This window comes from Leuresthes tenuis, unplaced genomic scaffold (assembly GCF_036924035.1).
Source record: "Leuresthes tenuis unplaced genomic scaffold, fLeuTen1.0.hap1 SCAF_19, whole genome shotgun sequence".
In the NCBI taxonomy this organism is placed as follows: Eukaryota; Metazoa; Chordata; class Actinopteri; order Atheriniformes; family Atherinopsidae; genus Leuresthes; species Leuresthes tenuis.
Genome location: NW_027325373.1, coordinates 15,094,515 through 15,119,981, shown reverse-complemented (window position 1 = coordinate 15,119,981; position 25,467 = coordinate 15,094,515). Strand labels below are relative to the sequence as shown.

The 25,467-nt window shown below is 39.8% G+C and overlaps 2 protein-coding genes across 5 annotated transcripts; both read left to right on the top strand.

The window, feature by feature from the left end:
* Positions 1–522: 522 nt before the first annotated feature.
* znf532 (zinc finger protein 532) lies at positions 523–17,517 on the top strand. Of its 3 annotated transcripts, XM_072372167.1 has the most exons (10): positions 523–852; positions 2,095–2,155; positions 5,322–7,668; positions 7,986–8,167; positions 9,875–10,051; positions 13,082–13,244; positions 13,442–13,750; positions 14,614–14,726; positions 15,132–15,261; positions 15,593–17,517. In XM_072372167.1, exons 3-10 carry the CDS (start codon positions 5,353–5,355, stop codon positions 16,094–16,096), a joined length of 3,894 nt encoding a protein of 1,297 aa, XP_072228268.1. In that variant the 5' UTR covers positions 523–852; positions 2,095–2,155; positions 5,322–5,352; the 3' UTR covers positions 16,097–17,517. The 3 variants fall into 3 exon arrangements, with proteins under 3 accessions (XP_072228268.1, XP_072228269.1, XP_072228267.1); XM_072372168.1 differs by lacking the exon at positions 2,095–2,155; XM_072372166.1 differs by lacking the exon at positions 523–852 and having other exon boundaries at positions 1,383–2,155.
* Positions 17,518–18,447: 930 nt separating this feature from the next.
* oacyl (O-acyltransferase like) lies at positions 18,448–24,464 on the top strand. 2 transcript variants are annotated; one of them, XM_072371826.1, is made up of 15 exons: positions 18,448–18,694; positions 19,349–19,482; positions 19,576–19,654; positions 19,768–19,903; positions 19,998–20,194; positions 20,270–20,482; positions 20,566–20,668; positions 20,746–20,847; positions 20,980–21,145; positions 21,236–21,315; positions 21,407–21,511; positions 22,294–22,417; positions 23,512–23,698; positions 23,987–24,129; positions 24,235–24,464. In XM_072371826.1, exons 1-15 carry the CDS (start codon positions 18,538–18,540, stop codon positions 24,337–24,339), a joined length of 2,031 nt encoding a protein of 676 aa, XP_072227927.1. In that variant the 5' UTR covers positions 18,448–18,537; the 3' UTR covers positions 24,340–24,464. The 2 variants fall into 2 exon arrangements, with proteins under 2 accessions (XP_072227927.1, XP_072227926.1); XM_072371825.1 differs by having other exon boundaries at positions 18,449–18,694; positions 21,401–21,511.
* Positions 24,465–25,467: the final 1,003 nt, after the last annotated feature.

The window sequence follows — 25,467 nt, the reverse complement described above, 5'->3', positions numbered from 1 at the left end:
AAGACAATGCGGCTCATGTTTGCAGGTGTAAATTGCTGACGGCATGAGTTAAGCCATCCAATGTGGGTGTAAATTGTGTCCTTGTTATGTCAGTCCTTTCATGCTTTCCATTTGTTCTGTTTGTTTTATATAATCGGGAATATTTCTTGTGAGCAGCTGGGTTTCCATCTATTTACTACTTCCTTCATGACAGAAAAGTGGGCACAACACTCAGTGTTGTTGGCATATAGTTGAGCTTAAACAAAGGCACATTTTATGGGACTATTTATGGGTAACGTAAGTGACAAGCTGCTTAATGTTTCTGATCATTATCAATCCTCTTCAAACACTAATTTCTCAATGAGTTTCCAGGGCAAAGGCCTAAAATGGAAGAGTGTGTACAGATTCAAGCCCATATTAAACACTTCTCCTGCTCATTTCCTTTTCCTCCATTTCCTCTCTATCTCCTCCACCTCCCCCGTCTCTGTCTCCCTCCCTCTCTCTCCTCTTTCTCTGCACCAGCTGCTGCTGCTCCCGAGCCAGAGTGGAGAGTCCCCTCACCCCACTGCACAGACAGACAGAGACAAAAGGCCTGATTCGCCTGCTGAACACTGCCCTCTTTCTCCAGCCGTCCCTTCATGCACGGCCATGGTGGTGGTGGTGGTGGTGGCAGGGGCTTCGAGAGAAAACAAGGCCTGGCCTGGGACTAAAACCTAGGACTCACCCAGTGAAGGAGAAAGGGAACAAGGGGAGGTAGGGGGAGGAGGAGGATGGAGGCTGGAATGGTTGGTGCTGTTAAAGGCAGGTGCTGAGGCCTCTTCAGGAAGAATTTTCCCCCCTTATCTCACAGAGTGGAAAAAAAACCTGACAAGGGTATGCCACATTTACCTCTATATATGCATGAGAGTGCATGTTTATGTTTATTTGTGTCTCTGTGGGGGTGTTAGTGGGGCAGGTTGGCATGTGGTTGATAGAAATATGGGAAGGGAGATGCATGGATGGTTTGATTTTGAACATGTTAGATTCTTGTCTTCTGCTTTCATTCTTATCTTGATACCACAGCGATGAGCCTAATGCTGCTGTGGGCTACATGAAGCTTTTTAGTTTCCAAAGCAATTACTATCATGTTCGAGGTGGGAGCACTGAGGAAAAGGGTTGAGAAACAGGCCAAGGTACCATACTGAGCGTTCACTACCGCCTAAACCACTTTTTTACAGTGTTTTAAATGTTTCCTTTCTCTAATCATCAGGAATACATTTGCAGATCATTTCACCTTATTCATTCCAGTTGTAGGTAACATGTTCTTTTTTTCCCATTATGTAATTCTGTCTGTTTATTTTGTGTTGCCCTGTTTTTTTTTTTATATTTGTGCCATATTATTTATGTCTTGCCACACGTCACAATCTTCTGCCTTGTTGTTTGTGTTTTTGCGGTCTAATTCCAAGGTAATCCATAACATATTTCACATTTTACAAAACACATCAAAAATACCCACCAGTGAAAATGTTGCAGTGCTTGCTGGGAGGTAGACACACTGCTTCTTCCTGTGTGGTTCTGAGGCCGTGCTGCAGCATAAGGCTTTATGTACGGTGACCGGAACCAGCTGAAACCGGTTTGAGGCAGACTGGAGGGCTGACAGGAACAATGCCGTCTCTGTGCTCCATGGGGATAGAGATAGCCCAGGCTGCTCCATGGCAGCCCTTCACAGCTCAGACACTTGCTATCATGGCACAGACGCTACTGCCGCTCACTGCTGGCTGAATGTCGGAGTGCCACGCAATATGGCTCACTGCGAGAGGAGCAGGGAGATCTGGGACGGGGCGAGGGCAGGGGGACGTGGCTGGCTGGGAGTCTGTGAATCTGTAGCCGAGAGCCTGCCTCACACATTCACACACTCACACACAGGAGCATGATCTATGTGTCTGTTTATAAGTCTGTGTACTTGACAATGACTGAAGATGATCTTTACCAGGACCACCACCACTCACCAGATCTTTGGATGTAACCTGACCCTGTAATCTGGGCCTTTGCCTGGTTGGGAAGACTTTTTTTTTCAGACAGGGTGGGGTGGATGGCTTTTGTGGGTTAGTAGTGTTGTGACTCTGTTTGTTGCAGGATGGAAGGAAGGAAGGAAAGAAGGTTTTGCTAGTGGCTGGACAGGGACGGAAGCAAGAGGGTGAGGAGCTGCTGATTCACTTGCATGTCTCCACCATTATTTTACATTCACTTTTCTTAGATTTTAGCTGTCTTTAGCACAAAGTATAGATTACAGGTGGTAACAGTGCATGTGTATTAAACTGTTGTTGTTGACAGGCATTCTGTGTTGTGTATTTTGTCTGTATTTTAAAGCTTAATCTACTTCCTACGTCCAGTTACTCTGACTGTCATGGCTGAGACTAGCTGTTTTTTTCCATCAGGCCTTTTCCTCTCCCTGCTGCAGCTTCACACAGCTCAGCAGCCATTTTTTTCCTTCACTGCAATTGTCGCCTGCACTCTGCCTTCATAACAAGTCTAATTCGTCTGTCATTTTATTTATGCCAACCTCATGATTGTGGCTAACTAATCATCTGGACTAAATTGAGATATCTGGTATTTCAAAACCAAAGCAGTTGCTAACTGCTGTAAGCTGTGAGTGTGTACGGATGTGGTTGCCATACATTTGCATCAAACAGCAACACTGGTTTAGTGTAACATATAAACAGAGCAGCTCCATTGATGTGCTTGTTGTCTCAAACAAGTAAAAAAAGCATACAGACAGCACTGTCGAAGATTATCTATATCATAAATGCAACAAAAATAAAGAATGGCCTGTGATAAATTGATTCCGATGTTGTTTCTGATGTTTACTTTTTAAGCATCTTGATTACAGAACATGCTTACATGTTCTATTAAAAAGGATTTCTTAAAAAATTCAAAATAAATGCAATATTGCCCTCTCAATTCAGCCAAATATTTGTTATGTGTACCTTACATTCAGCAGAGGAGTGCCTATACGTTCAAAGAACAAGCCCATCAATGACCTGGTTAGATACTAAAATAGGCATTAAAAAAGAGAAGCACCGTGATACATAGGATGCCATGATATTATAGCTTGGTCAAATTGGTCAAACTGTGAGGTGGTCATGAAACAAAATTCCTTTGATCTTTGTTGATCTGAATGCTGGATGACTGGATGCAGCGAGATCTAACACAGCAAAGCTTGCACTGATACAAGTTCTCTGGAGAAAAGAGCATGAAATGTAACATCAAGCACAGTGCAGTCGTTTTTTATAAGATTTATCCTCTGTGTACAATGGCACACCATGTGGAGGCAAAGAAAAACTACACATTAAAGCTTTACTGAGTGGTTGTATGCTCAGCCCCAAATCTAACACAAATAATGTTTTTAATCCCCAAAGTATACACATTAAATGTTTAGAAACTAAAAAACTTGAAAACCTCATGGCTGCTTCCCAAGAAGCAAAATCACATAGCTTCTGGTAAAGTCTTCTCTCTTTTAAAAGTCAACGGTGCTGAATACTGTAATTATTTCTTTATGATTAGCTCCAGCCAATCAGTGTCTGATTGATCCAAAGCTGAGACATGTTTTGAACAGCCTTTTCCATTACAGTCTGCAGTTTAAAAATGAAAAGGGCACAAATTATAAATTTAATAATCTATGACAAGAATATACATCCTTCCCAATATTTAAAAAGAAATGGTTAAATGACTCATACTTTAATGATCTTAAATGGCTGATTTTCTCAAAGAAATTACTTTTTTTTTTTTAAAACCGCATCCTCAAAGTACCACCATCAAACTCCAACACACGAACAGAATCCGTGGCAGAGACATAGATCAGTGTTATAATGTTCAATAGGCACCTCTTGATAGTAAATATTGAACCATGTGTCTTTCGGTTTGGAGATCATTACATGTAATTTCCTTTCAAATTGTCACAGATCATCAAGTTAAGTCAAGTCAAGTCAAATTTATTTGTATAGCACATTTCATGTACAAAACAATTCGAAGTGCTTTACATAAAATAAAAGCATTACAACAGGGAGTGGAAGAAGCATTGAAAATACATAAAAGAATATAAAGAGAAAGAAATACAATAATTAAAATGAATTAAAATGATTAAAAACAAGCAACAGTCTTGATAAGTTAAAAGACACCGTGCAGATTTCATGCATAGACACATGAGAAAAGAAATGTTTTAACCTGGATTTGAAAATGTCTACATTTGGTAAATGCTGCTTCTTCATGTTTAATCTTGACTCTGGACTGGACCAGCTGACCTGAGACCTTGGATCTAAGGGTCCTTGGATGTTTATATTCTCTGAACATATTATATGTATTTGGGGCCTAAACCCTCCTGGGATTTGTAAACCATCAGTAGGCTTTTAAAATCTAGTCTGTGACTGACTGGGAGCCAGTGTAAAGATCTTAAAACTGGTGTGATGTGTTCAGATCATGCTGAGCCTCTTCTCTTTGCTACCAAACAGAATGATCTCAGTTTTGTCTTCATTTAATTGTAGAAAATTCTCTCTCATCCAGGAGTTTATTTCCTCCAGACACTGACAGAGTATGCCTGCTGGGCTGCAGTCGTCTGGTGACAGAGACACATAAAGTTGTGTATCGTCTGCATAACTGATCATTGATGTTAAAGTTCTGCAATATCTGACCCAATGGGAGCATATACAGGTTAAACAGAAGATTCACTCTCAAGTGAATAGGTCTCATTTAGAAGTAATTTTGTGACTTATATTTGAACATGGTGCACATTTATATACTCTACAAAGGAGCCTAATTTCTGTCACCAGGTTTTAAGAAGGTTGATATCCATCTGTTTCTTTTAGAGTTTGACAAACTGGTTAAAATTTCTTCTTGCACTATAAATACAAAAATCTGCTGTCAAGTTTATTTATAGCATTCATGTCCTAAAGAATATCAACCTTTCCATTATGGAAACTACAAATAATCTTTGCATATTAATCCTACTGAACACCATATAGGCCCACTTCGGTGTGCATGAGATGAACACCAGCACTAGTTATCAAGGCATCTAAATTTTAGTTAGTAAATTGTCTTGATCTGATACACTCAGTTTATTAAGTAAAACTATTTTTCATTGGCGTGTTGCAACAAAAATAATAACAATGTTGTTAAATTAAACTCTGCTGGATTACATTTAAATTTAGATAAACGTTAACACAAATACTGTATGGAGACCCTAATTTGTTATAAAAAAAAGTTATGTCAATCAAAATGTGTTGTAAGCATGTCAGAGCTACAGTGCATGCTTTTAGCAATAGCCACATTGCTAAATCCTTTTTTTTAATTTCATCTGTGATTTCTAGGTGATCTCCTCATCAGAGCGGGAGAAAGAACATGGGCGATATGAAGACGCCAGACTTCGACGACCTGCTGGCAGCCTTCGACATCCCTGACATGGTGGATCCAAAAGCTGCTATTGAATCTGGCCACCAAGACGAACATGACGGACAGCTCAAGCAACCCAGTGGGGTGACCGCCAGAGAAGAAGAGGCCCACAACTCCTCAAATACACACGATGTTGGTGTTAGTGTCATTGTGAAGAACATTCGAAAGATGAACACAAGTGAACATGGTGGAACTGCACTAGAGAAAGATGGACATTCAAGCTCCCATTCCAGACCACATTCTGTTGGCAATGGACTTCATAATGGCTGTTTGCCCAAAGTACCCACTGGTGCTCATTACACCAAGAATGGATGGAAAGCTCCCAAAGAGGATGGCCATAAAGTTAACAACCAGTCATCTACCTTTAATCAGTTCAGCCCAATCTCTAGTGCTGAAGAATTTGATGATGATGATAAAATTGAGGTAGATGACCCCATGGACAAGCAGAGAGCTCAGACTTTCTTCAGGCCTACTGCTAATACAGAAGACCCAAAATCTCCCACTGTGGACAGTGCATCAAAACCCAGCGCAAACAGAGATGACAAACTTGATCAAAACAACAATGGCGCTGTCAGAGGTAATAAGTCTAACAGTCCCTCTCCATCCACTTTACCTGAAGAAAACATCAAGGACAAAATCATCAAGTCTCAAAGTCAAGAGTGCAAAGATGCTGGAGAGTCATCAGGGCTTACTGATGTATCCATTATCTCACAGGGCAAAGGCAAGTCCTCCACAAAACTGTCATCTTGTATAGCAGCCATAGCAGCACTTAGTGCCAAAAAGGCTAGTGCTGAAGATTTGGGTGCTTTGGAATCGCCTAAAACACAAAAAGAATCTGTCCAGGTTAAAGAAAAGCCAAGAGCTTCAGAGAGAGCACAGGAGCAGGAGTCAGCCCTGGAGTTTGCAAAGAAATTGCTCGCAAGACAACCAGATAGCCCCTCTAGTGTCACCAGTGAGAGCAGCAGCAAGGGCTCTCCTACCTCAAACACAGATACCACCCCAGTCATTCCAAAGGTCCGGATCAAAACTATCAAAACCTCATCTGGACAGATCAAGCGTACTGTCACCAGAGTCCTCTCAGAGTTTGATCTTGAAGGTCTGAAAAAAGGAGATGGTAACCCATGTGTCATTGCAACCACTGGTGCAATTTTGTCATCGCCCACTCGGCCCTCTCTGCCAACCACAGTAGTAGCGACTAGCGGGGGGCCTTCAATTGAAATAACTAAGCAGGTGACTATTAAGCCTGTAGCGACAGCTTTCTTGCCAGTCTCAGCAGTCAAGACAGCTGGTTCACAAGTTATTAACCTTAAGCTGGCTAACAACACCACAGTAAAGGCAACAGTCATCCCTGCAGCTTCCATGCAAAGTGCCAGCAGTGCCATTTTGAAAGCCGCTAATGCAATCCAGAAACAGACTGTCATGGTAACTGCCTCCAGCCTGGCAAATGCCAAACTTGTGCCAAAAACAGTCCATCTTAGTAACCTCAGTCTTTTGCCTCAGACAGTATCCTCTGCTGCTTGTGATCTCAAACAGGCCAAACCCTCCTCTAAACCATCCAAGCATCAGCAATCAAAGCAAGTCAAACAACAGACGGCCTCAAAAAAAGTCTCCAGAGTTCAAGTGTTCACTAGCTCTCAAAGTTCTGTTGTGGACGCCTTCAATAAAGTCCTGAGTAGCATGAATCCTGTTCCAGTGTATGTTCCAAATCTTTCTCCACCAACCTCAGCTTGTATCTCTCTACCCTCGCGGGGCTACAAGTGCCTGGAGTGTGGAGATTCATTTGCTCTTGAGAAAAGCCTGACACAGCACTACGAACGACGAAGTGTGCGAATCGAGGTCACCTGCAACCACTGTGCCAAAGGTCTGGTGTTCTATAACAAATGTAGCCTCTTGTCTCATGCAAGAGGCCACAAGGACAAAGGGGTGGTAATGCAGTGCTCACACCTAATCCTTAAACCCATCCCTGCAGATCAGATGATTAGTACATTAAATTCATCGGGAACACCTGCTATCACTTGCACCACCTCTACCTCTCCAGCACAGGCACCTACAAATCAAACCCAAGGAAAAGTTGCAGGTGGTGGAAACCAAACTGTTGTCATTTCAGCTCCATGCAGTGCTCCTCTTGTGGCAGCCATGCCCCTGGAGGATGACGCATCAAAACTCTGCCGGCACAGTTTAAAATGCTTGGAGTGTAATGAAATGTTCCAGGATGACAGCTCGCTTGCCATGCACTATCAACAGTCGCCAGATACCAGTGGCCAGGTGTGTGTATGTGATGTTTGAGCTGCTATGTTGTAATGGAGAGAAATATTATTTGGAGAAAGACAGGTTTAACAACTGTAGTTGAAAATATTGTAGCAAAAAAAGAAAAAAGAAAATGTCTCGCTCAAATTTCTCATTTTGCTGTTTTGAAGCTGCTGTGAAGAAAATAGTTTACTAACTAAGAAACTATTATCAATGGCCCAATCTTTTATGTAGAGTAAATGCTTAAGATTCTGTACGTAATGGTTCCAGCATCTTCACAAAAAGTAGACGAACATTTACTGAATGTTTCTATCTCTTCTTTTTTTGTCCCATAGAAAACATGCACCATTTGCCAAATGCTTCTCCCAAACCTGTGCAGCTTTATGTCACACCAGCGAATCCACCAACACAAGTCCCCTTACATCTGTCCTGAGTGCGGTGCCAGTTGTCGCTCTGTTCACTTCCAGTCACATGTCACCAAGAACTGCTTGCATTATACCCGCAGAGTCGGCTACTGGTGAGTTTGCCTCTCCTCTCAAAACTAGAAAGATTTAAATTTGTGTTGCGACGGTGCTGAGATATAGTTTCCAAAGCTCCAAGCTATCCAAGTATTGAAAATGACCAATGTATCTCTGTAAGTGTTTTGCTTTAGTGAAGTGTCTGCTCTTGCTTCTTTCAAAGTGACACTTAAATTGTCATATTTAATTGCAGTTATTTGACTTTTATATTGTGTTTGCCTCAACATGACAATCCTGTATCCCTCAGTGTAATATTACTCAAATTCACAATTTAATTTCTTGAGAAAATGGCCAAATTATTACCCTGGTCTATCAATATATTATCTTAATAATTGAACTTTTTTCTTTTCAAATGGTAAAACCACAAATGTATTGAAATACTTCTTCAATAAAGAACTGTAAAAATGAGCAAATGTGGTTAATGTTAGCCTGCCAGGTTAGTAATGCTGTCTCTAGTAAACCAGTCTCTGTTTATTGTATAGCTATCTTGGGTGGAAGTTTATGTGTTTGATGAGTTATTCGTGGTCATGGTGACGTGGTGGAATCCAGGGTTGTTTGCACAATATCAGTGGTGCACTGTATTGTGCATCGCAATTCTAAAGACACTGACTTAACATCCCTTGCCACCTGCCTCTTTTTAATGCAGTAACCCTGCAACAAATGTGTGAGCTTCGGGACACGTGAACATTTTTGCAGCACAGCAACCAGAAAATACAGACTTAGAGGCGCAAGTTCGCAAAACTATGATCCTGTGCACAAATATAAATGTAAATGTAGATAAATGTACAAAACTTTGGTTGCAAATACAAAACCCTGGTTTGTCTTAGGAGGAATAACATCTGTGTGTGAGGTTAGCTTTGTTTTATACCCACCCACCAAATAAGTAAGATCACATATATGGAAGTTGCAAATTGTGGCAAATCCTTAAGCAGTACATGCTGATTGCACAATGTACCACTCACAGATGAATAACTGCACTGGCTTTAGATTGATTGAGTCTGCAACTGGCAACAGTAACAGTGATTACATAAATTTTTTGATTCTTTTTTTTCTTCAACCATCTACCATCACAATTTTTATTGCTCCATTTTCAATTAGTTAAAATCTAAAACAGCATCGTACAACTCAGTTGGTCTTTCTCCCCATTTACAAAAATGTCCCACCTGGATTAATATCTTTCTTATAAGCTGAACAAATAAACACTTTCCTTCCATAATGTTGTCATACTCCGTCCTCAACATGGATGGTAATCCCTGCAAACAATACTCCTTATCATGGTAAATTATAGTCAAATCACTTTGGCTTTTCAGGGAGTATGTCATTATTATCTCATAAAGGGGTGTAGATTGTCTCACATCCTTTTATGAGTTTCTCTGAGTAATATGGAAACAGTCTTTGTCTGTAGTTACTTTTTTATGGTAAGCCTTACAATGCTGAGGGACTGTATTTACATCTAACAGACTAGCTGTTCTAATATGTATCTCCATATATTTAAGAGAGGATTAAGTCCATGACATTACCTTCCTTTTCTATTTTCTTCTCATCAACACTCCAGGCACCAATCTAGTAAATGGAAAAAGAGATACTCTTAAACAAGTGCCTCCGTCAGAGGAACAAGTTAAATCGACTTTTACTCAGTTCAATTATGTAAGTCCAACTAATGTAGTAATTTTTCTTCTCCCTCTCTTAATCCTTTCTCCCTCCAGCTGTGTCCACTGTAGCGTGATCCTTGCTGATGTCGCGACTCTCAAGTCCCACATCCAGAGCACTCACTGTGAGATCTTCTACAAATGTCCTCTGTGCCCCATGGCTTTCAAGTCTGCACCTGGAACACACTCACATGCACACACACAGCATCCAGGAGTGAAGGCTGCAGAGCCCAAGTAAGTCTTTTTAGCTACTATATACCTGCTGTAACTTACAAAGTTACTGCTGCTCTTACTTACAAAAAAAAAAGATAATCTGACACAGATAATTCTAGTTTTATGAACAAATAGAATTAAATTAATTAAGACAGCTGTATATCTAAAAAGTTTTTTTTCTATGCATATTTGCTTATACACCAACACACAATCACATACTCTTTCTTTCACAGATTAAATTAAGTTCAATTCAATTTTATTTATATAGCGCCAAATTACAACAACTGTCATCTCAAGGCACTTATTCAATTCATTGTAATCATAATCCAATTCATTCATATAGAGCCAATTCAAAAAATAATATCCTAGCTAAGGAAACCAACAGTTTGTACCGAAACTTGTCTTCAGTCCAATCTCCTGTCCTGAGCATGCCTGTGGCGCCTGTGGAAAGGAACGACTCCCTTTTAACAGGAAGAAACCTCTGGCAGAACCAGAATCAGGAAGAGTGGTCATCCGCCTCGCCCAGCTGGGGTTTGAGAAGACAGAAAAGAGGGAAAAGAGGGGGGGAAAACACCATAACACCATTCAAAGGATACCTGTTGGAACAGGGAAACACAAGTTAATAACCACAATAATGTCACATGTACACAATATCATTTGAGAAATTAAACAGGGGGAAAAAAGAGCAAAGTGAGGAAAGGTGTGACAGATGAGGCCCCCCAGCAGTCTAAGCCTATAGCAGCTATGGGATGTTTCAGGATTACCTGAGCCATCCCTAACTATAAGCTTTATCAAAAAGGAAAGTTTTAAGCCTAATCTTAAAAGTGGAAAGGGTGTCTGCTTCCCGGACATTTACTGGCAGCTTATTCCACAAGAGAGGGGCCTGATAACTGAAAGCTCTGCCTCCCATTCTACTTTTAGAAACTCTGGGAACAACAAGTAAACCTGCAGTTTGGGAGCGAAGTGCTCTGTTAGGAAAATACCTTACAATTAAATCTTTAAGATATGATGGAGCTCGGTCATTAAGAGCTGTATATGTGAGGAGAAGAATCTTAAATTCTATTCTGAATTTAACAGGGAGCTAATGAAGAGAAGCTAAAACTGGAGAAACATGATCTCTCCTGTTAGTTCTCATCAGAACTCTGGCTGCAGCATTTTGGATCAGCTGGAGGCTTTTCAGAGAATATGTGGTACAGCCCAATAATAAGGAATTACAGTAGTCCAATCTTGAAGTAACAAATGCATGAACTAGTTTCTCTGCATCACCCTGAGACAGGATGTTCCTGATTTTAGCAATATTACGAAGGTGAAAGAAGGCAGTCCTAGAAACCTGTTTTATATGTGCATCAAATGATGAATTCTGGTCAAAAATAACTCCAAGGTTCCTCACTGTAGAACTAGAAGCCAAGGAAATACCTAGAGTATCTAGAGTAACTATATAACTAGACAATTTCTCCCTGAAGCACTCAGCTCCAAAGAGAACAACTTCAGTTTTGTCTGAATTTAAAAGCAGACAGTTCTGAGTCATCCAGGTCTTTATGTCTTTAAGACAGGCTTGTAGTCTGACCAACCTACTGGTTTCATCTGGTGTCATAGATAAGTACAGCCGAGTATCATCAGCATAACAATGGAAATGTAAGCCATGCTGTCTAATAATGTTACCTAATGGAAGCATGTATAAAGTAAAACGAATTGGTCCAAGCACAGAACCCTGAGGAACTCCATGACGTACTCTGATGATTATTATATATATATATGATGATTCTATGACAGATTATTTCTATGTAAATGATCACAAAGTTGAACTGCAACTATTTTTTCAAGAACTTTAGACAAAAAATGGAGATTGGATATAGGTCGATAATTAGCCAACACTTCTGAATCAAGAGTAGGTTTTTGAAGTAAAGGTTTAATTACAGCAACCTTAAAAGTCTGAGGTACATATCCTGTCAACAAAGACCGATTGATCAAATCCATGTACAGGTTGATGGTGAACCACGGGCTTGATTTCAGGACTATGACTCCTCTTCCTGACAGTCACCCAGCCACTCTTAAGTCTCGGCTGCTCGGGATCTGCTAGGGGACGACTAACAGAGCTAACTAGGCTAGTTGGCTCCACACTGGCTAAAGTGGCCTGGCTCGCTATCGGGTGGTTTTCAACAGTGCAGAGCCGAGCTTCCAATTCAGATAACCTTGCCTCCAAAACTACAAAAAGACTACATTTGTTACATGTACCATTACCACTAAAGGAGGCAGAGGAGTAACTAAACATCTGACACACGGAGCAGGTGAAAGCAGATGGGGGAAGAGAACTGGTAGCCATGCTAAGCTAGAGAACCCGACACACCGCTAAAAAGTGAAAAATAAAGACTAAAGATCTGCAAGAGTGAGCGTTAGAATATAACAAGTATGCGATAGAGTTAACTATGCAAGATATGTAAATTATATGGAGAAATAAGGTGATTATTAGTAGTTCGAGAGGAGCAAGAAATATCACAGTGCACACACAAAGCAACAGGAAGTGATGCAATACGTATTACCGCAAAGCAAAGCCAGTTGCAAGCAAGATCCACACTAGTGTACCCTAATACCCATGTCTAATTTCTTTTTGTGGGGAAAATCATCCTTGCTGTCTCATCTGCAGCAGGATTAGTAGATTTTAGATGTGGTGGCTTAGCTTGGGTTTGTTTTTTTTCCACACGGCAACCTTTTACCACCTGACACATCATCCACTATTGGCAGTGCTGATGATACACTTGATAAGGAGCAGCTGTCTTCGCACAGATGTCTGGTCTCTCCACGACGTGCCTCAAAAACCTAGGTTTCAACATGTGCTGAACACAAGCACAGTATTTTCATTCAACTATGCAAATTAAAAACAAAACTAACATGATTCCAACATTAGATATGAGGAATTCAGCTGTAACTGAATATTGAGCAGGTTGATAAGAAACAAAAGGTAATACTCACAGTAACAGGCAAGAGGCTTTACGTCTTTTACATCTTGAAATGACTGACAGGCTTTTTAGAGAATGCTGTTTTGTCTTTCAGGGTGATCTATAAATGTTCCATGTGCGATACGGTGTTCACTCTGCAGTCCCTGCTTTACTCACACTTTGATCAGCACGTCGTCAATTATAAAGTTTCAGTGTTTAAATGCCCCGACTGCTCCATGCACTACGCACAGAAACAGCTCATGTTGGATCACATCAAGGTAGGCATAAAAAATCACTCTGCTTTTTATGTGTCCTGAAGTAGTTTTCTAATTAGCCTGTTTTAACTTCAAATTAACATTAAATCGGACCACTTCGTGTGATATCTAAAGCCAGTCACATCTGTAATAATATCGCTCAGTGTTTCCCGACACATCAGAAGGTTAAATTATAATTGTGCTCATGTGGCTTCTTTCAGGCTATCCATGGAACCTTGAAGACCATTGAGGGTCCACCAAACTTGGGCATTAACCTTCCACTCAGCACAAAGCCCACAAATTCCAACAGCAACAGTCCCCTTAATGACAACAACAAAGACGGAGGAAACTTCAATAGTCAAGACAAGGGAGAAAAGAAGCCTTCACCTTCCCTACTGAAGAAAACCAACAGTAACTGCTCAGCTGACTTCAAGAGCCCTTCCAGCTCAGGATACTCATGTGGAGACTGCCATAGCCTCCTAAGTTCCAGGGAGCTCTTTGTGACACACATGAGGCGAGAACATGGCAAGGTAAATGTTTGAAAACACCCTGAGATTAAATCTTTGATTGAATTTGATTTGATTTTTCTTCAATTGCTCTGATGCCTTTTGCCACCCGCTTCTTTAATTTTAACTGAAAAAAATTCATCAAGAAAAATAGTCGACTAACAGCCATCACAATTCTTATTGCTGACACCTTTTTACATTTATTTCAATACTGTAGCACTTCTTACATATCAGTGCTACATTAATACATACAGCAAGCTAACATAGTGGGATCAGCTGAAAAAGGTTGGGGCTACAACATAAGCTGCATCCACAATGGTAGCAACACACGCTTTTCACTTGTCAGTCCAGAAGAAGGGCTGCAAGTTCTGATTTCAGTCCTCTACTGCCTAAAAGCTGTCTTCAGTGAAGAAAAGCAATTTATATATATTTATACTCTTATTTTGGCTCTACTTCTGTGATTTAATTATTTTTGCTGCTAAATGTGTTTTGAGGTTGTGACTGTGGTTGAGTTGGGATGATGGTAAAGATAATCTTCGTCAGGAACTTCTTCTATTGTTGTAATTATTGTGTTTTTAAAAAAAACTATTACTAGTCTGTATGCTCTAAAGCAGTGCAAACTACTGCTGTCCCTTCTTCTTCTGTTGGCTCCGGAGCTGACGAGACTTTGTGGTGACTCCTGTCCCCTGTAGGGGCACAGAGTGGTATGACAGGGCTGTCTGGTCCGCCCCTAAAGTTTCTCAGTTGTATCTCAGCTGCCTAGTACATCAGCATTATCATAGGTATTATTTCATCAAATTCTGTTGATAGCTACAGTTGATGTTTTTCATGTTTTAAACATCTTTTTTTCAACAAAGAGAACCATTAAGATACCTTTTGAACTGCAGATACTGAAGAAACATCCGTGTCGACAGTGTGACAAGTCTTTTAGCTCCTCTCACAGTCTTTGCCGACACAACCGTCTCAAACACAAGGGACTGCGGAAGGTCTACACTTGCCCGTGAGTACATATACTGATTAAATGGCTTGGTCCCAACACATGACCATGCAACACATTTATGAGACTGTGCACACTGTCAACGTTTAATGAACAGGTCTGAAACCATATGACAGTGAATAAATGTAGATGTTTGAACTAGACTTTCACAGTGGTCATCCACATTCAAAAAATCTCAAAATCTCTAATGTCATAAACTGAGAGCAACACATAGTCTTACAAACGCAGATTTTAAGAGCTATGGGTTGTGGCCTGATATTTTCACAAAGTATGCAATGACTCTTATAAAAAGATGAAAAAAACTCTTTAATACTAATAAATTACATGTAAGTATGTTGTATCTATCCAAATAACAAATAGACAATGTCACTGTTATAATTGTCACTGTATCTTATTGTTCTTTGACAGACACTGTCCAGCTCCCAGTCAACCCTTCACTAAAAGAGTGCTGCTGGAACAGCACATTCAGCTGATGCATAGAGTTAAACACCCTGGAGGAAAGACTGATAATGTGGAGACGACACCTGACAAGCAAATGGTACAGAGGCAAAAATTTTCTAAACTTCAACAATTAGGGTGAAAGTATTGTTTTTGAATATTTGTGGTGTCCCTCCAGTGCAAAAAATAAAAGAAAAATTCCAAAAAACACAACAAAGTTATAGAAAAAGCAACATAAGAAATAAGTCACATCTCTTTCATAACGCAACACTGCACTAAACAGAAAACATAAGTTTTAAAGAATCAAATTTGTGTTTTTGCAAAAAATAATTTTTATTAAAATAAAATATATTAAAATAATAATTTCTCTGCAAAACACATCAGAACGTGTTCTACAATCTTACCCCACTTAAATGTTAACTCCTCTTTAGAGGCAAAGCCCCAAGAGGAAGCCAGACGAAGATGAAGGGTCTCCTGGTTTGAACTCCAGGGGCTCCGACTTGAAGCCTTTGAAGAGGCTCAAGGTGAACATCCTCAAAGTTCACAAGTGTGCTGTCTGCAGCTTCACCACCGAGGATATCGCTGCCTTCCACAAGCACATTCCCCAGCACAAGTCTGATGGATCGTCCTATCAGTGTCAGGAGTGTGGCCTGTGCTATACCTCCCACCGCTCACTGTCCCGACACCTCTTTATTGTCCATCGGCTGAAGGAGCCGCAGGGTCTTGGCCGATACAGTGGACGAGGTAAAGAAGATGAAGAGAGTCAAAGAGAGAACCAGTTGGATGTTGCAGATGAGAATGACGATGGAACTCCAAATACAAAATGCAAAGTGTGTGGGAAGATGTTTGAAACGGAGGGAACCCTAAACGCACACATGAGGACACATGGGATGGCATTTATAAAGTCAAAAAGACTAAGCACTGTCGAAAAGTGACAGAGAAACAGTTTATAATCATTCCATCCATTCTTTCAACCTATGGTACCTCTTATGGCTGTGATTATGCTGTAAGTACATGATGTTGTAGTGTATGACAATATTTATATAGTACAATATACACACAAGAATATGTAATATAGCCTACAAAAGTCACTTTAAGTTTTTCAGTAAATGTAACAAAATCGTTTTTGTACAGATAGAGATGTTTCTATAGGCCTTTTTTTGGATGAGCCCTTTATTTTAAACTGTTTCCACCATCCATCCAAGACTAGATGATGTACAGAACTATTGTAATGTGATTAATCTTCATATAGTCAGCAGCAGCTCTGAAGGTTCAGTGCTGTTTCATGTCCAATGAATGTCTGCAAGGAAAAATATTTAAAACTGGGGGATCTTCACATCACCCTGACTGAGGTCCTCTCTTTCAAATTGTGATTTTACATTTTACAAATGACTTTTTCTCTGAGGCTTAGGTTATGCCTCAAGAGACCCTGATTGTGTTCTGGTACGCCTATCAATTCCTCTAGTTTCTCTGAGTAAGAGCAAATAAAAATTCAGATGATTTCTGGACAATCAGCTGAAAACAAAGCAGCATCTTCATGGCAACTTATCAAATTATTCCAATTTACATATCAAATGCAAATACAGCAGTTTATGGACGAATATGTCCAACCTTGTTATATCTTTTGAAGACAAATGTGGGCCAAATCTTCTTCTTGAAAAGTATTTCGTAAAAGATTGTCTCAAAAAGTTGATGTTTCATTTTCGTCTTAATATACTCTAAATGGCAGCTCTTTGAGATTATAATTCACTTAACAGAACTTTTATTGATGCCAATATTTAAAATATAAGACAAAGCACTTGCCTTTCTTTGAACAGCAGTCTACTTTACAGCATATTACTATAAATGTTTCATTATAGCACAACAGTGATAAAATTACTGTAACAATCCTTTTTTTCTATGCTTTCTCAGTTTTGGAGTAGTACGGAAACGTCATGAATGTTCACTGACATGAATAAAAGTGGGGAAAACTAAAAGAAAACTTCCTTGAATGTAAAACCTGGCTGTGAAATTGAATTTGTCAAAGGGAACAGCCAGTTCACTTAAAAACTCTCTCAATATTCTCTCGATTTCTTCTCCATTTCTTTAAGTATTTCCAGAAACTCAGTTTTGGACTTTTGTTTCACCACAATGACAATAAGACTTTGACGTCTGGCGCTGTAAAACTGCATGTCAGAATCTGTCTGTGAATTGTGTGTTTATTAGAATGTGTCTTGCTGCTGTTAATGCTGCCATTTCTAGCATTTCTGATGCTTGTGTACCAAGTTGTTCTTTTTGTCAATAAATGATGAAACCAGCCAGGAGCAACCTGATGTCGACCGCACATGAGACATCAGTTCTTCTCTGTGGACATAAATCTTTAATCTTGTCATGATCAATCCCACTTTTGGCTGTCTGGTGCTGCTGGTCGCATAGACTATTGATGTTGTTCACTCTGATGTCCAAATGATGGATTTTGATGAAGGGTGTTTTGAAATCAGTAGCAACACATCACAAAAAACTGGTTATAGGGCAACAAAAGGCTGAAGTTTCTTAACTGAGGGTTAGTTTATTAAACATGCTGCTCTTTAAGATGTAGATTTAACAAAATGCTATGGAGTAATATATCTTATAACCCGGTCGTTTATCCTCAGCATTACACAAAACAGGATTAAGTACACGTTACTTCGCCCTATGTGGGTGTGTATATTACACTGTTGCCAGGTAAAATCATGGCTATCCAAGTAGGTTTTTAGAACAACTTCCCCCTCTAGTGACCAGTCTTCTGCAGTGATTCATTCTAAAGAGGTATTGCACACTTCATGCAAATCATGCACAGCTTTGCAAAGCCGAAGCTGACACAGAGTCCGGCGATTAGGATTCTCTTATGAATTAATGCCATAGAAAAACATTATTGATTACTACAAAGTGTGTGAAGTTTCTTCTATAACAGTTAAATTTGAGACTTACAGTTTGAGTAAAAAACAAATGAACGCAAGTAATGTACAGCACAGCAAAAGCCCTATCCTTTATATCTCTGGGCAATCTAAAGCTTTTTCAAATGCCTCGACTAAAGCTAAGTTAAAATAAACTCATGTAAATTCATGTTAAGCAAGCACAGAAGAATACTGGCTTGCTTTTCAAGTCATTATTAGGCTTCCACTTCCATTATGCTGCTTCTGTAGTGACGTTTTCACCCTGATCTCTTTGCTCTTTCAGGTAACTTAATCCTGTTCACACCTGATGCAGACCTGCAGCTGGGGACAGGTCACAGTTACCAAAGCAGTTTTTCAATCCAGCTGAAGAGGATGAATTTCATGCTACTCTTTGCCTGACGATGTGACGCTCTCTGTTATTTAAGCACCTTCCTCACTAAAAAGGTGTAGTTGGACCTGAGATGGCCCTTGGTTGGGTTGTGTTCCTTCTGCTAGTTGGGGGTAGTGAAGCACTGGAAAGCTCGCAGGTCTTCAATGTGTCACAAAGATGTATGAATGACACGAACACTTTCCTCTGGGAAATTAACCAGGACAAGCCAAAGGAATATGCGGTTCTCAGTAAGTGTTGCTGCCTTTTGCAAAACTTTTTTTGAAAAATAGCCCCGTGGGGGGACAGTTTTGTCAGATTTCAGCTGCAGGGGCCAGATTGAGATGGGTCAGAACTAAGAGCTCATCTCACGAGTAAATGGCTACAAAATGATCATGTCATTTGAAAGAAAACATCTTTTTTTGTTTGTTCTAATTCTTTGTGGTATAATAATACAAGACAAGCAAAAGAAAAAAAAAACACTTGAAATGTATATTATAAGAATATAAAATGTACTAAAAAGTACACTGGTAAGTGTAGAAAATATTGCTACGGCAGGAAATACATAATTTCCTGTTCTGAATATGCGAGTTTATAGTTATTAAGCCCATTTTTACTAGTGCAGGTGTGTCATGGCTTTATTTGCAAAAGCTTGAATACTGGAATACTTATTTGGGAGCTGCTGAGGTCATGGCAAACATTTACACGCGTGAAAATTGCAGGATAAAAATGGCAAAGGTGCAAGAAGGGGACTTGTGGCATCTTTGGATGTAAAATTATTGTTCTAAAGAACACAATGATTCTTATTCTCTTTGAATTCTACACTAAGTTAAACTTGGATGTTTGGTCCAGGTTTGGATCTGGATTGTTAATTAATCAGTGAGTGTTTCTGTGTGTATTGACAGTGTATGATGCATTTGGAAAGATGGGTAGCAATGTTGAAGGAGGTAATATCAACCAGCCTGGTTTGCTGCAGCAGTGCCGCTCTACCGTCGGCCCCAGCTTCTCTGGACAGTACTGCCAGGTGTTCCTAAAGCAGGTAAATACAAAAAAAAAGCAAACTTTAAAATGCCATCTGTCAGGTGACAGAAATAGGGTTTTGTGCTTGATCTTTGCTGTTGTATTTACATAGGGAGCAGTCCAGTACTTTATAGGTATTTGTGTTCCTGACTCATGTGAAGAACAAGATGTGAGAACATTGGTGCAGTACAGTAAGTTATCTTAAATCTATGTTCTTTAGATTTATTCTCATGCCATTTAGTCATTCTAATATTTTTCTTTTTCTTGAGTGTTTTACATGGACCTTGCATTCATCTTTTAACAGGCAGACTTCAGTTTAATCAGATGTCCCTCATTCCTCCTTTACCTCCTATCCTTATCAATCAGTCTACTCAGGAGATGATCATGACTCACTGTTTGTCCGACACAATTCACCCTCATGCATCTGAGGTTGCCTGCTTGTAAGGAGTCATAATTTCATTGAATTCCTATTACACTGTCTTCGTCATTTAAACAACTACCCTTGACTTAAAGTGGTTTTCTTTTCACCTGCAGGTTTGTTTGTTGTGTCATGATAGCAATTCCTCTGGCAGCCACCCTGTTTACATCCATAATGAGGTCAGAACACAGTGGAGCAGTCAGCCCCACGTTAGAATTTTCCCATTTAAATAGTGGCCTGAACATTTATGGGACCCTGAAAACCAATGGTTCATTTTGCAGTGAAAAGACAAGCAGCACTTTGGAGGAAAATAGTAGGTGAAATGTGCATTTTACTGTAGACTGTGTTTATATCAAGCGTGAGCCTTACTGAGCATTTTCTTTTACAGACAGCACCAGTCCTGTGCAACTGTGTATTTCTCAAAGCTGTGTGAATGGCTGCCTTCAGGCCTTCAGTCTGCAGACTACCAGTCAGGGCATCTTCAGCAGCTCCTCATCCATCCCAGGTGGAGGCTATTCCTCATTAAACGGCATCCGTGTTCTCAGCCTCTTGTGGATCATATGTGGCCACTCTGCACAGTTTCCAGTAATTAACAACCTGGGTATGCAAGGTCGTAGAAAGTCAGTAAAGCTCTTGCTTATTGCTACTTCTACTGCTAATAATATGTCTGTGTTGCTCTTGTAGATAACTACAAAATCTGGAAGAAAACAGTTGAAAGCAGCCCGGTGTATGTACTCACAATTAGTGGGCCTGTTTTTCTGGCTGTTGACACCTTCTTATTGCTGGGGTGAGACGAGAACAGTTATAGATTAACACTGGTGTATATTGTGAGGTCTAAATTGTACATTTGGGTTGGGGTTTAAGGGGTCTGCTTAGTGCCAGGTCCCTGCTGAGCTCCATCGACAAGGCTGAAGACAAACTGAGCACCAGTTTGGTTGTAAATTATCTACTCAAGAGGATTAAAAGGTATCAAATCTTGATTGATTGGTCAAAATAATCCAGGATGGTTGCCTGTTTTTTTTCATGAGCATAAATCTGAACATGTAAAATCTGGAAAAAAAAGAGTGAATTCTCATCATTTGTCTTTCTTTACTGCAGGGTTCAGCCACTGCATCTGTTCATTATGTGTCTCACCATCAGCCTCATCTCTTTGGTCCAGTGGGGACCCTATTGGTTCCCATTTATAGACACAATGATGGATTGTAAGGCGTACTGGTGGGCTAATGTGCTGCTTATTAGCAATCTCCTCCCAGTCCATGAGATAGTAAGTTTAACCAGTGCTTGAGACATATTGTTCAGTCTTTAATTTAGCAGTGATTGCATGTCTGTTTGATAACTTTTTATCTCTCCTCAGTGTATTCCTTGGACATGGTACCTGTCTTTAGACTTCCAGTGTTATACCACCACTCCTCTGTTGATCTATTTTTACAGACTGTATGTCCACACCCCGCAGTATGATTCTGAACACTATTTTAACTCAAGTGTTGTAATGTTATTCATTCTGTCTTCTCCTTATCAGCAACAGGAGTATCTTTGCAGTCGTGGCAGGAGGCCTTCTACTGACGACCACTGTGGCCAGTGCTGTTATAACTGCACTCCTGCAGCTACCAGTTTTTCAGCCATCAACAATGTAAGATTCAATGTTGATGAACTAAAGTATTGTGCAAAAGTATTTAAGCGCCCATTATTTTGGTATGATTTGCTTCTAAGGAGCCAGACTTTCTTGTAATATTTTAAAGTGGCTTGAGCGATAGTTTCCAGGCTTTCAGAAGGTCTTTCAAAGTTTTTCTTTGGACATTTTCTGCCTTTTGACTAAATTTTAGCACAGTCCTTCTCCTAAACTATTTTTAAAGGCTTAACAAAGACCTAACTCAAGGGATGAATGACTCTTATGCCCACAAATAACCAATAATTTAGTTGATAATCAAATATAGAATGTATTTGCTACTAGTTTGACAGACATGATATTTTTTCACCGACAAGGTGATTTTGGCAATTAGCCAAAAAATAGAGAAAAATCCAACAAAGACTTGACACTGGACCTGAGAGATGCATCCAGTCCTTCAGCTGATCCATCTACTGTTCACTAAAGCCTCATCAGAAATGGTCTCCATTGAAGGGTGGCTGCTAAGAGGCCATTTTTAAGGAAGTGAAACAGGGAGGAAAGGCTGATGTATGCCAAATGACACAAGAACTTGATATTCCTGAAACTTCTTTAAAAATTACAAAAAAAATCTTGTCTCAGAGGGTTCAGGCTGTGTTGAAGTTACAGGTGACCAGAAGGCTTGCTCTCGACTTTGCACAGCACTGTAGTGCAAATGACCGATTAAGTGAAAATAATTTGGAATAGACCAACATGACATCTCCTGTTTTGCTATCCAAGTGGTTCCCTTAAGATGTTTATTTCCACAGGACATCTGAGAACTATGTTTTGTACTACTATGTGAAACCCTACACCAGATATGGACCATTTCTAATCGGGATCTTGACTGGAATATACCTGACAACCAAGAAAACCCAGCTATTAAAGCAAAAGGTGAGATCTTGTGATATTTTTGACAGTCACCTATGCCAAAATATTCCTTACAATGGTGCTTAAAAGTTTTTAAAGGCTTCAGAATTTTCTCGATTTCTGGATGAACCTCACCTAAAACATCATCACAAATCTTTGGAGCAGAAAAGGAGCGCACAATTAAAGAAAGCAGACAAAAATACTATATTTGCTAGCAGCAAAACGTAGGTGAACCGTGGCATTTAGCATCTGGTGAGACCGTCTTGTGCAGCAATAACTGTAACTAAATTATTCTGTTGATCACTCCTACATTTGAGCATGATGCAGTTTTAGACATTGTTTTGTATAGAACATCTTCCACGTTGGGATGTTTCTGGGTTTCTTCATATAAATTACTCACCTAATGACCTTCCCCATTCCGCTATTTTAAGGTTAGGATATTGACTTGGTCTTCCAAAAAAAACGTTTCATGTATTCTTTGTTAGAATGACATGCGTGTGTCTGTCATTGTCTTGCTACACAACACTGCGTAGTGTTGAGATTCAGTAAAGAAACATATTGTCCTGATATTTTCTGTGAGAATTTGCTGATATGATTCAAAATGAATTGTTCCATCAATTATGGTAATCAGTCCTGGCATTGATGTAGCTAAATTGTCCCAAACAATGATAATACCACCTTCTTGTTTCACAGATGACTTAATCTTATTGCAGTTTTTTCCTTTCTCAACAGCCTCCTGGCTTCTTCATGTGATCTCTAACAAAGGTCTTGAGGGAGGCAGTAATGCTCTTGTTGGACAGCAGTGCCTTTCTCAATGCAACCCTGTTGGTGGTTTTAACCTGAAAGAAGCCTTTAGTTGCTCACAATGTACAGCTAGTATACTAATAATACATCAGCAAGTGTAACTTATTTTCTCTCACTTGAGTGCAGGCTCTTAATATATTTTTATATCTTGAATATCTGATTATGTTTTAGGCAATTATTTGCAGAAATGTATTGAAAATTCTACACGGTGCACAAACTTTCAAACACCACTTCATGCCATTTACGTCTTGGTTTATAATCTAGCCAAAAGTTGCCATCACACTAATGATTCTCCTGTCTTGCTAATGGTGCAGACGCATGCAGCAATTGGCTGGTTCTGCTGTCTGTCACTGATGGCAGTGTTGGTTGGAGTTGCCTACGTCCTCAGGGAGACCCCAGCCTACCTATCTCTGCCACATGCTCTGTATCAGGGGCTGCATAGACCACTCTGGGCGCTGGCTGTGAGTTGGATCATTCTGGCCTGTGAGGAGGGCTACGGCGGTAGGTTAGGAGTTACAAGCCCCCCTCTTCATTGTAACAAAATACATTTTAAAAAAAGCAAAAGAAGTTCATCATTCTGCTTTCAAATATCCGGATTATGTTTATCAGTGACTGAATACACATTGATATCAATTAGACTCTAAACAACCCACAAGCTAGAGGAGGCTTATTTAATCTTTGGGCATTTCTCTTTTCAAGTTCTATTAACATTGTGTGAAAGCAAAAAAAAAAAAATGCTGTACATTTAAAGACATCTACCTTTTCTTCTGTATGTCTGCGTTTCTCCAGGTTTCATCAAGAAATTCTTATCTCTAAGTTTCTGGGTTCCTCTTTCCAACATTAGCTTTGCCTGTTATCTGGTACACCCTGTCTTCATCATCCTCTACAATGGCTTGCAAGAGACCCCAATCCACTACACAGACATCAATTTTGTAAGTGAGCATTTCATCCACTTTCATCCATTTAAAACCCCCAACGCTTGCCTGTTTTATACAGTTCTTCATATTGTCGGACCACTGTTTTTCTGTCTTCTTTAGATGTACCTGTTCTTTGGCCACCTGGTGCTGACAGTGGTGGTGAGCTACGTGCTCACTGTGCTAGTTGAGAAGCCCTACATGCTCCTTAAACAGAGCAGCATCTAGAGAAACGAAAGCCCCTATCAAGCTTCGAATGTCCTTAATTCTTTATGCAGTTTGTGATTTATTCCACTGCCATTACTTTCAAATCTGCTTTTGGAGATAATAAAACTTTGTTTTCAGACTTTCCAGTTTTTTGTTTTGTATTTTTACCGTTTGCTGATGTTACAATTTCATATATTTATCAGTATTTTTTGACAATTTTACCACTGGTTCAAAAATGAAGAAAATGTCTCACATTCCTAACACAATTGCAGTGCAGTGTTGTTGTGGTTACACATCCAGCTGAGCATTTTCCTGACTTCACACATGCATTTTATTTAAGTAGAGGACTCAGTTTAAACTATTTTCTCATCTCAATTGTCAAAATGCAAAAAATTAATCATCTACAATTAGCTAAGGGTTTCTTTCATGTGTTTATTGTTTATCTACACTGTTTCATTCTGAAATTTGGGCAGGAAAAGGCTGAAAGTACAGCTCTTGAAATACTGCTTCACTAAAGCGAGTGCCTTTCTTGAGTCTGAGTCATATCTAATCTCACTCCCTAACATCCTTCCTCCAATATTAACGGTTCTGATGTCAGACAATGCAAATGACTTGGACTACGCTTTCAACACGCGACATTTGACTCATCTGATGAGATCATAGCAAAGGTTCTCAGTTTCTTATGACGCAAAGAGCATGCCACTCTTTCATCCTAGCACCTCAGTTATGCACGTCATGATCTTTGTTGTGTGTTGCATTAAGCTGGCAAATCCTTGGTAAATACCTCCATCTCCCTGCTGCTGTTTGTCTCTGCCGCATACTCAAAAACACACTCCTTGTTTTGTTATTATCATCTGAGTAATAATGTGATTAAATTAGCATGATGGGACAATATTTCAGTAAAGTACTTTGAGGAAGTTTTTAATACCTGAATGTCCTGTTTGTCACCATGATAAAGACAAAATATCTCAAACATTTTATTCTCCAGGTTCAGCCTTTGCCGTGTTTACGTGAGTCCCCTATTCATTTTATAACTTAAGCAGAGTGTTCAGCGGGGTTTAGATTAATGACAAACTGAGACGCTTTTGCTTCATATCTTTTAGTTACCTGATGTAGCACTCGAGCATCATTTGGCTGTTTTGCTCACGC

Excerpts from the sequence above, each read along its gene's own strand:
- znf532 (XM_072372168.1), top strand. The coding sequence starts at position 5,353 with ATGGGCGATATGAAGACGCCAGACTTCGACGACCTGCTGGCAGCCTTC. Across the intron at positions 14,727-15,131 it reads CGGAAGGTCTACACTTGCCC|ACACTGTCCAGCTCCCAGTC; the intron begins GTGAGTACATAT and ends GTTCTTTGACAG. Across the intron at positions 15,262-15,592 it reads CGACACCTGACAAGCAAATG|AGGCAAAGCCCCAAGAGGAA; the intron begins GTACAGAGGCAA and ends ACTCCTCTTTAG.
- oacyl (XM_072371825.1), top strand. The coding sequence starts at position 18,538 with ATGGCCCTTGGTTGGGTTGTGTTCCTTCTGCTAGTTGGGGGTAGTGAA. Across the intron at positions 19,904-19,997 it reads GCATCTGAGGTTGCCTGCTT|GTTTGTTTGTTGTGTCATGA; the intron begins GTAAGGAGTCAT and ends TTTCACCTGCAG. Across the intron at positions 23,699-23,986 it reads CTGTGAGGAGGGCTACGGCG|GTTTCATCAAGAAATTCTTA; the intron begins GTAGGTTAGGAG and ends GCGTTTCTCCAG.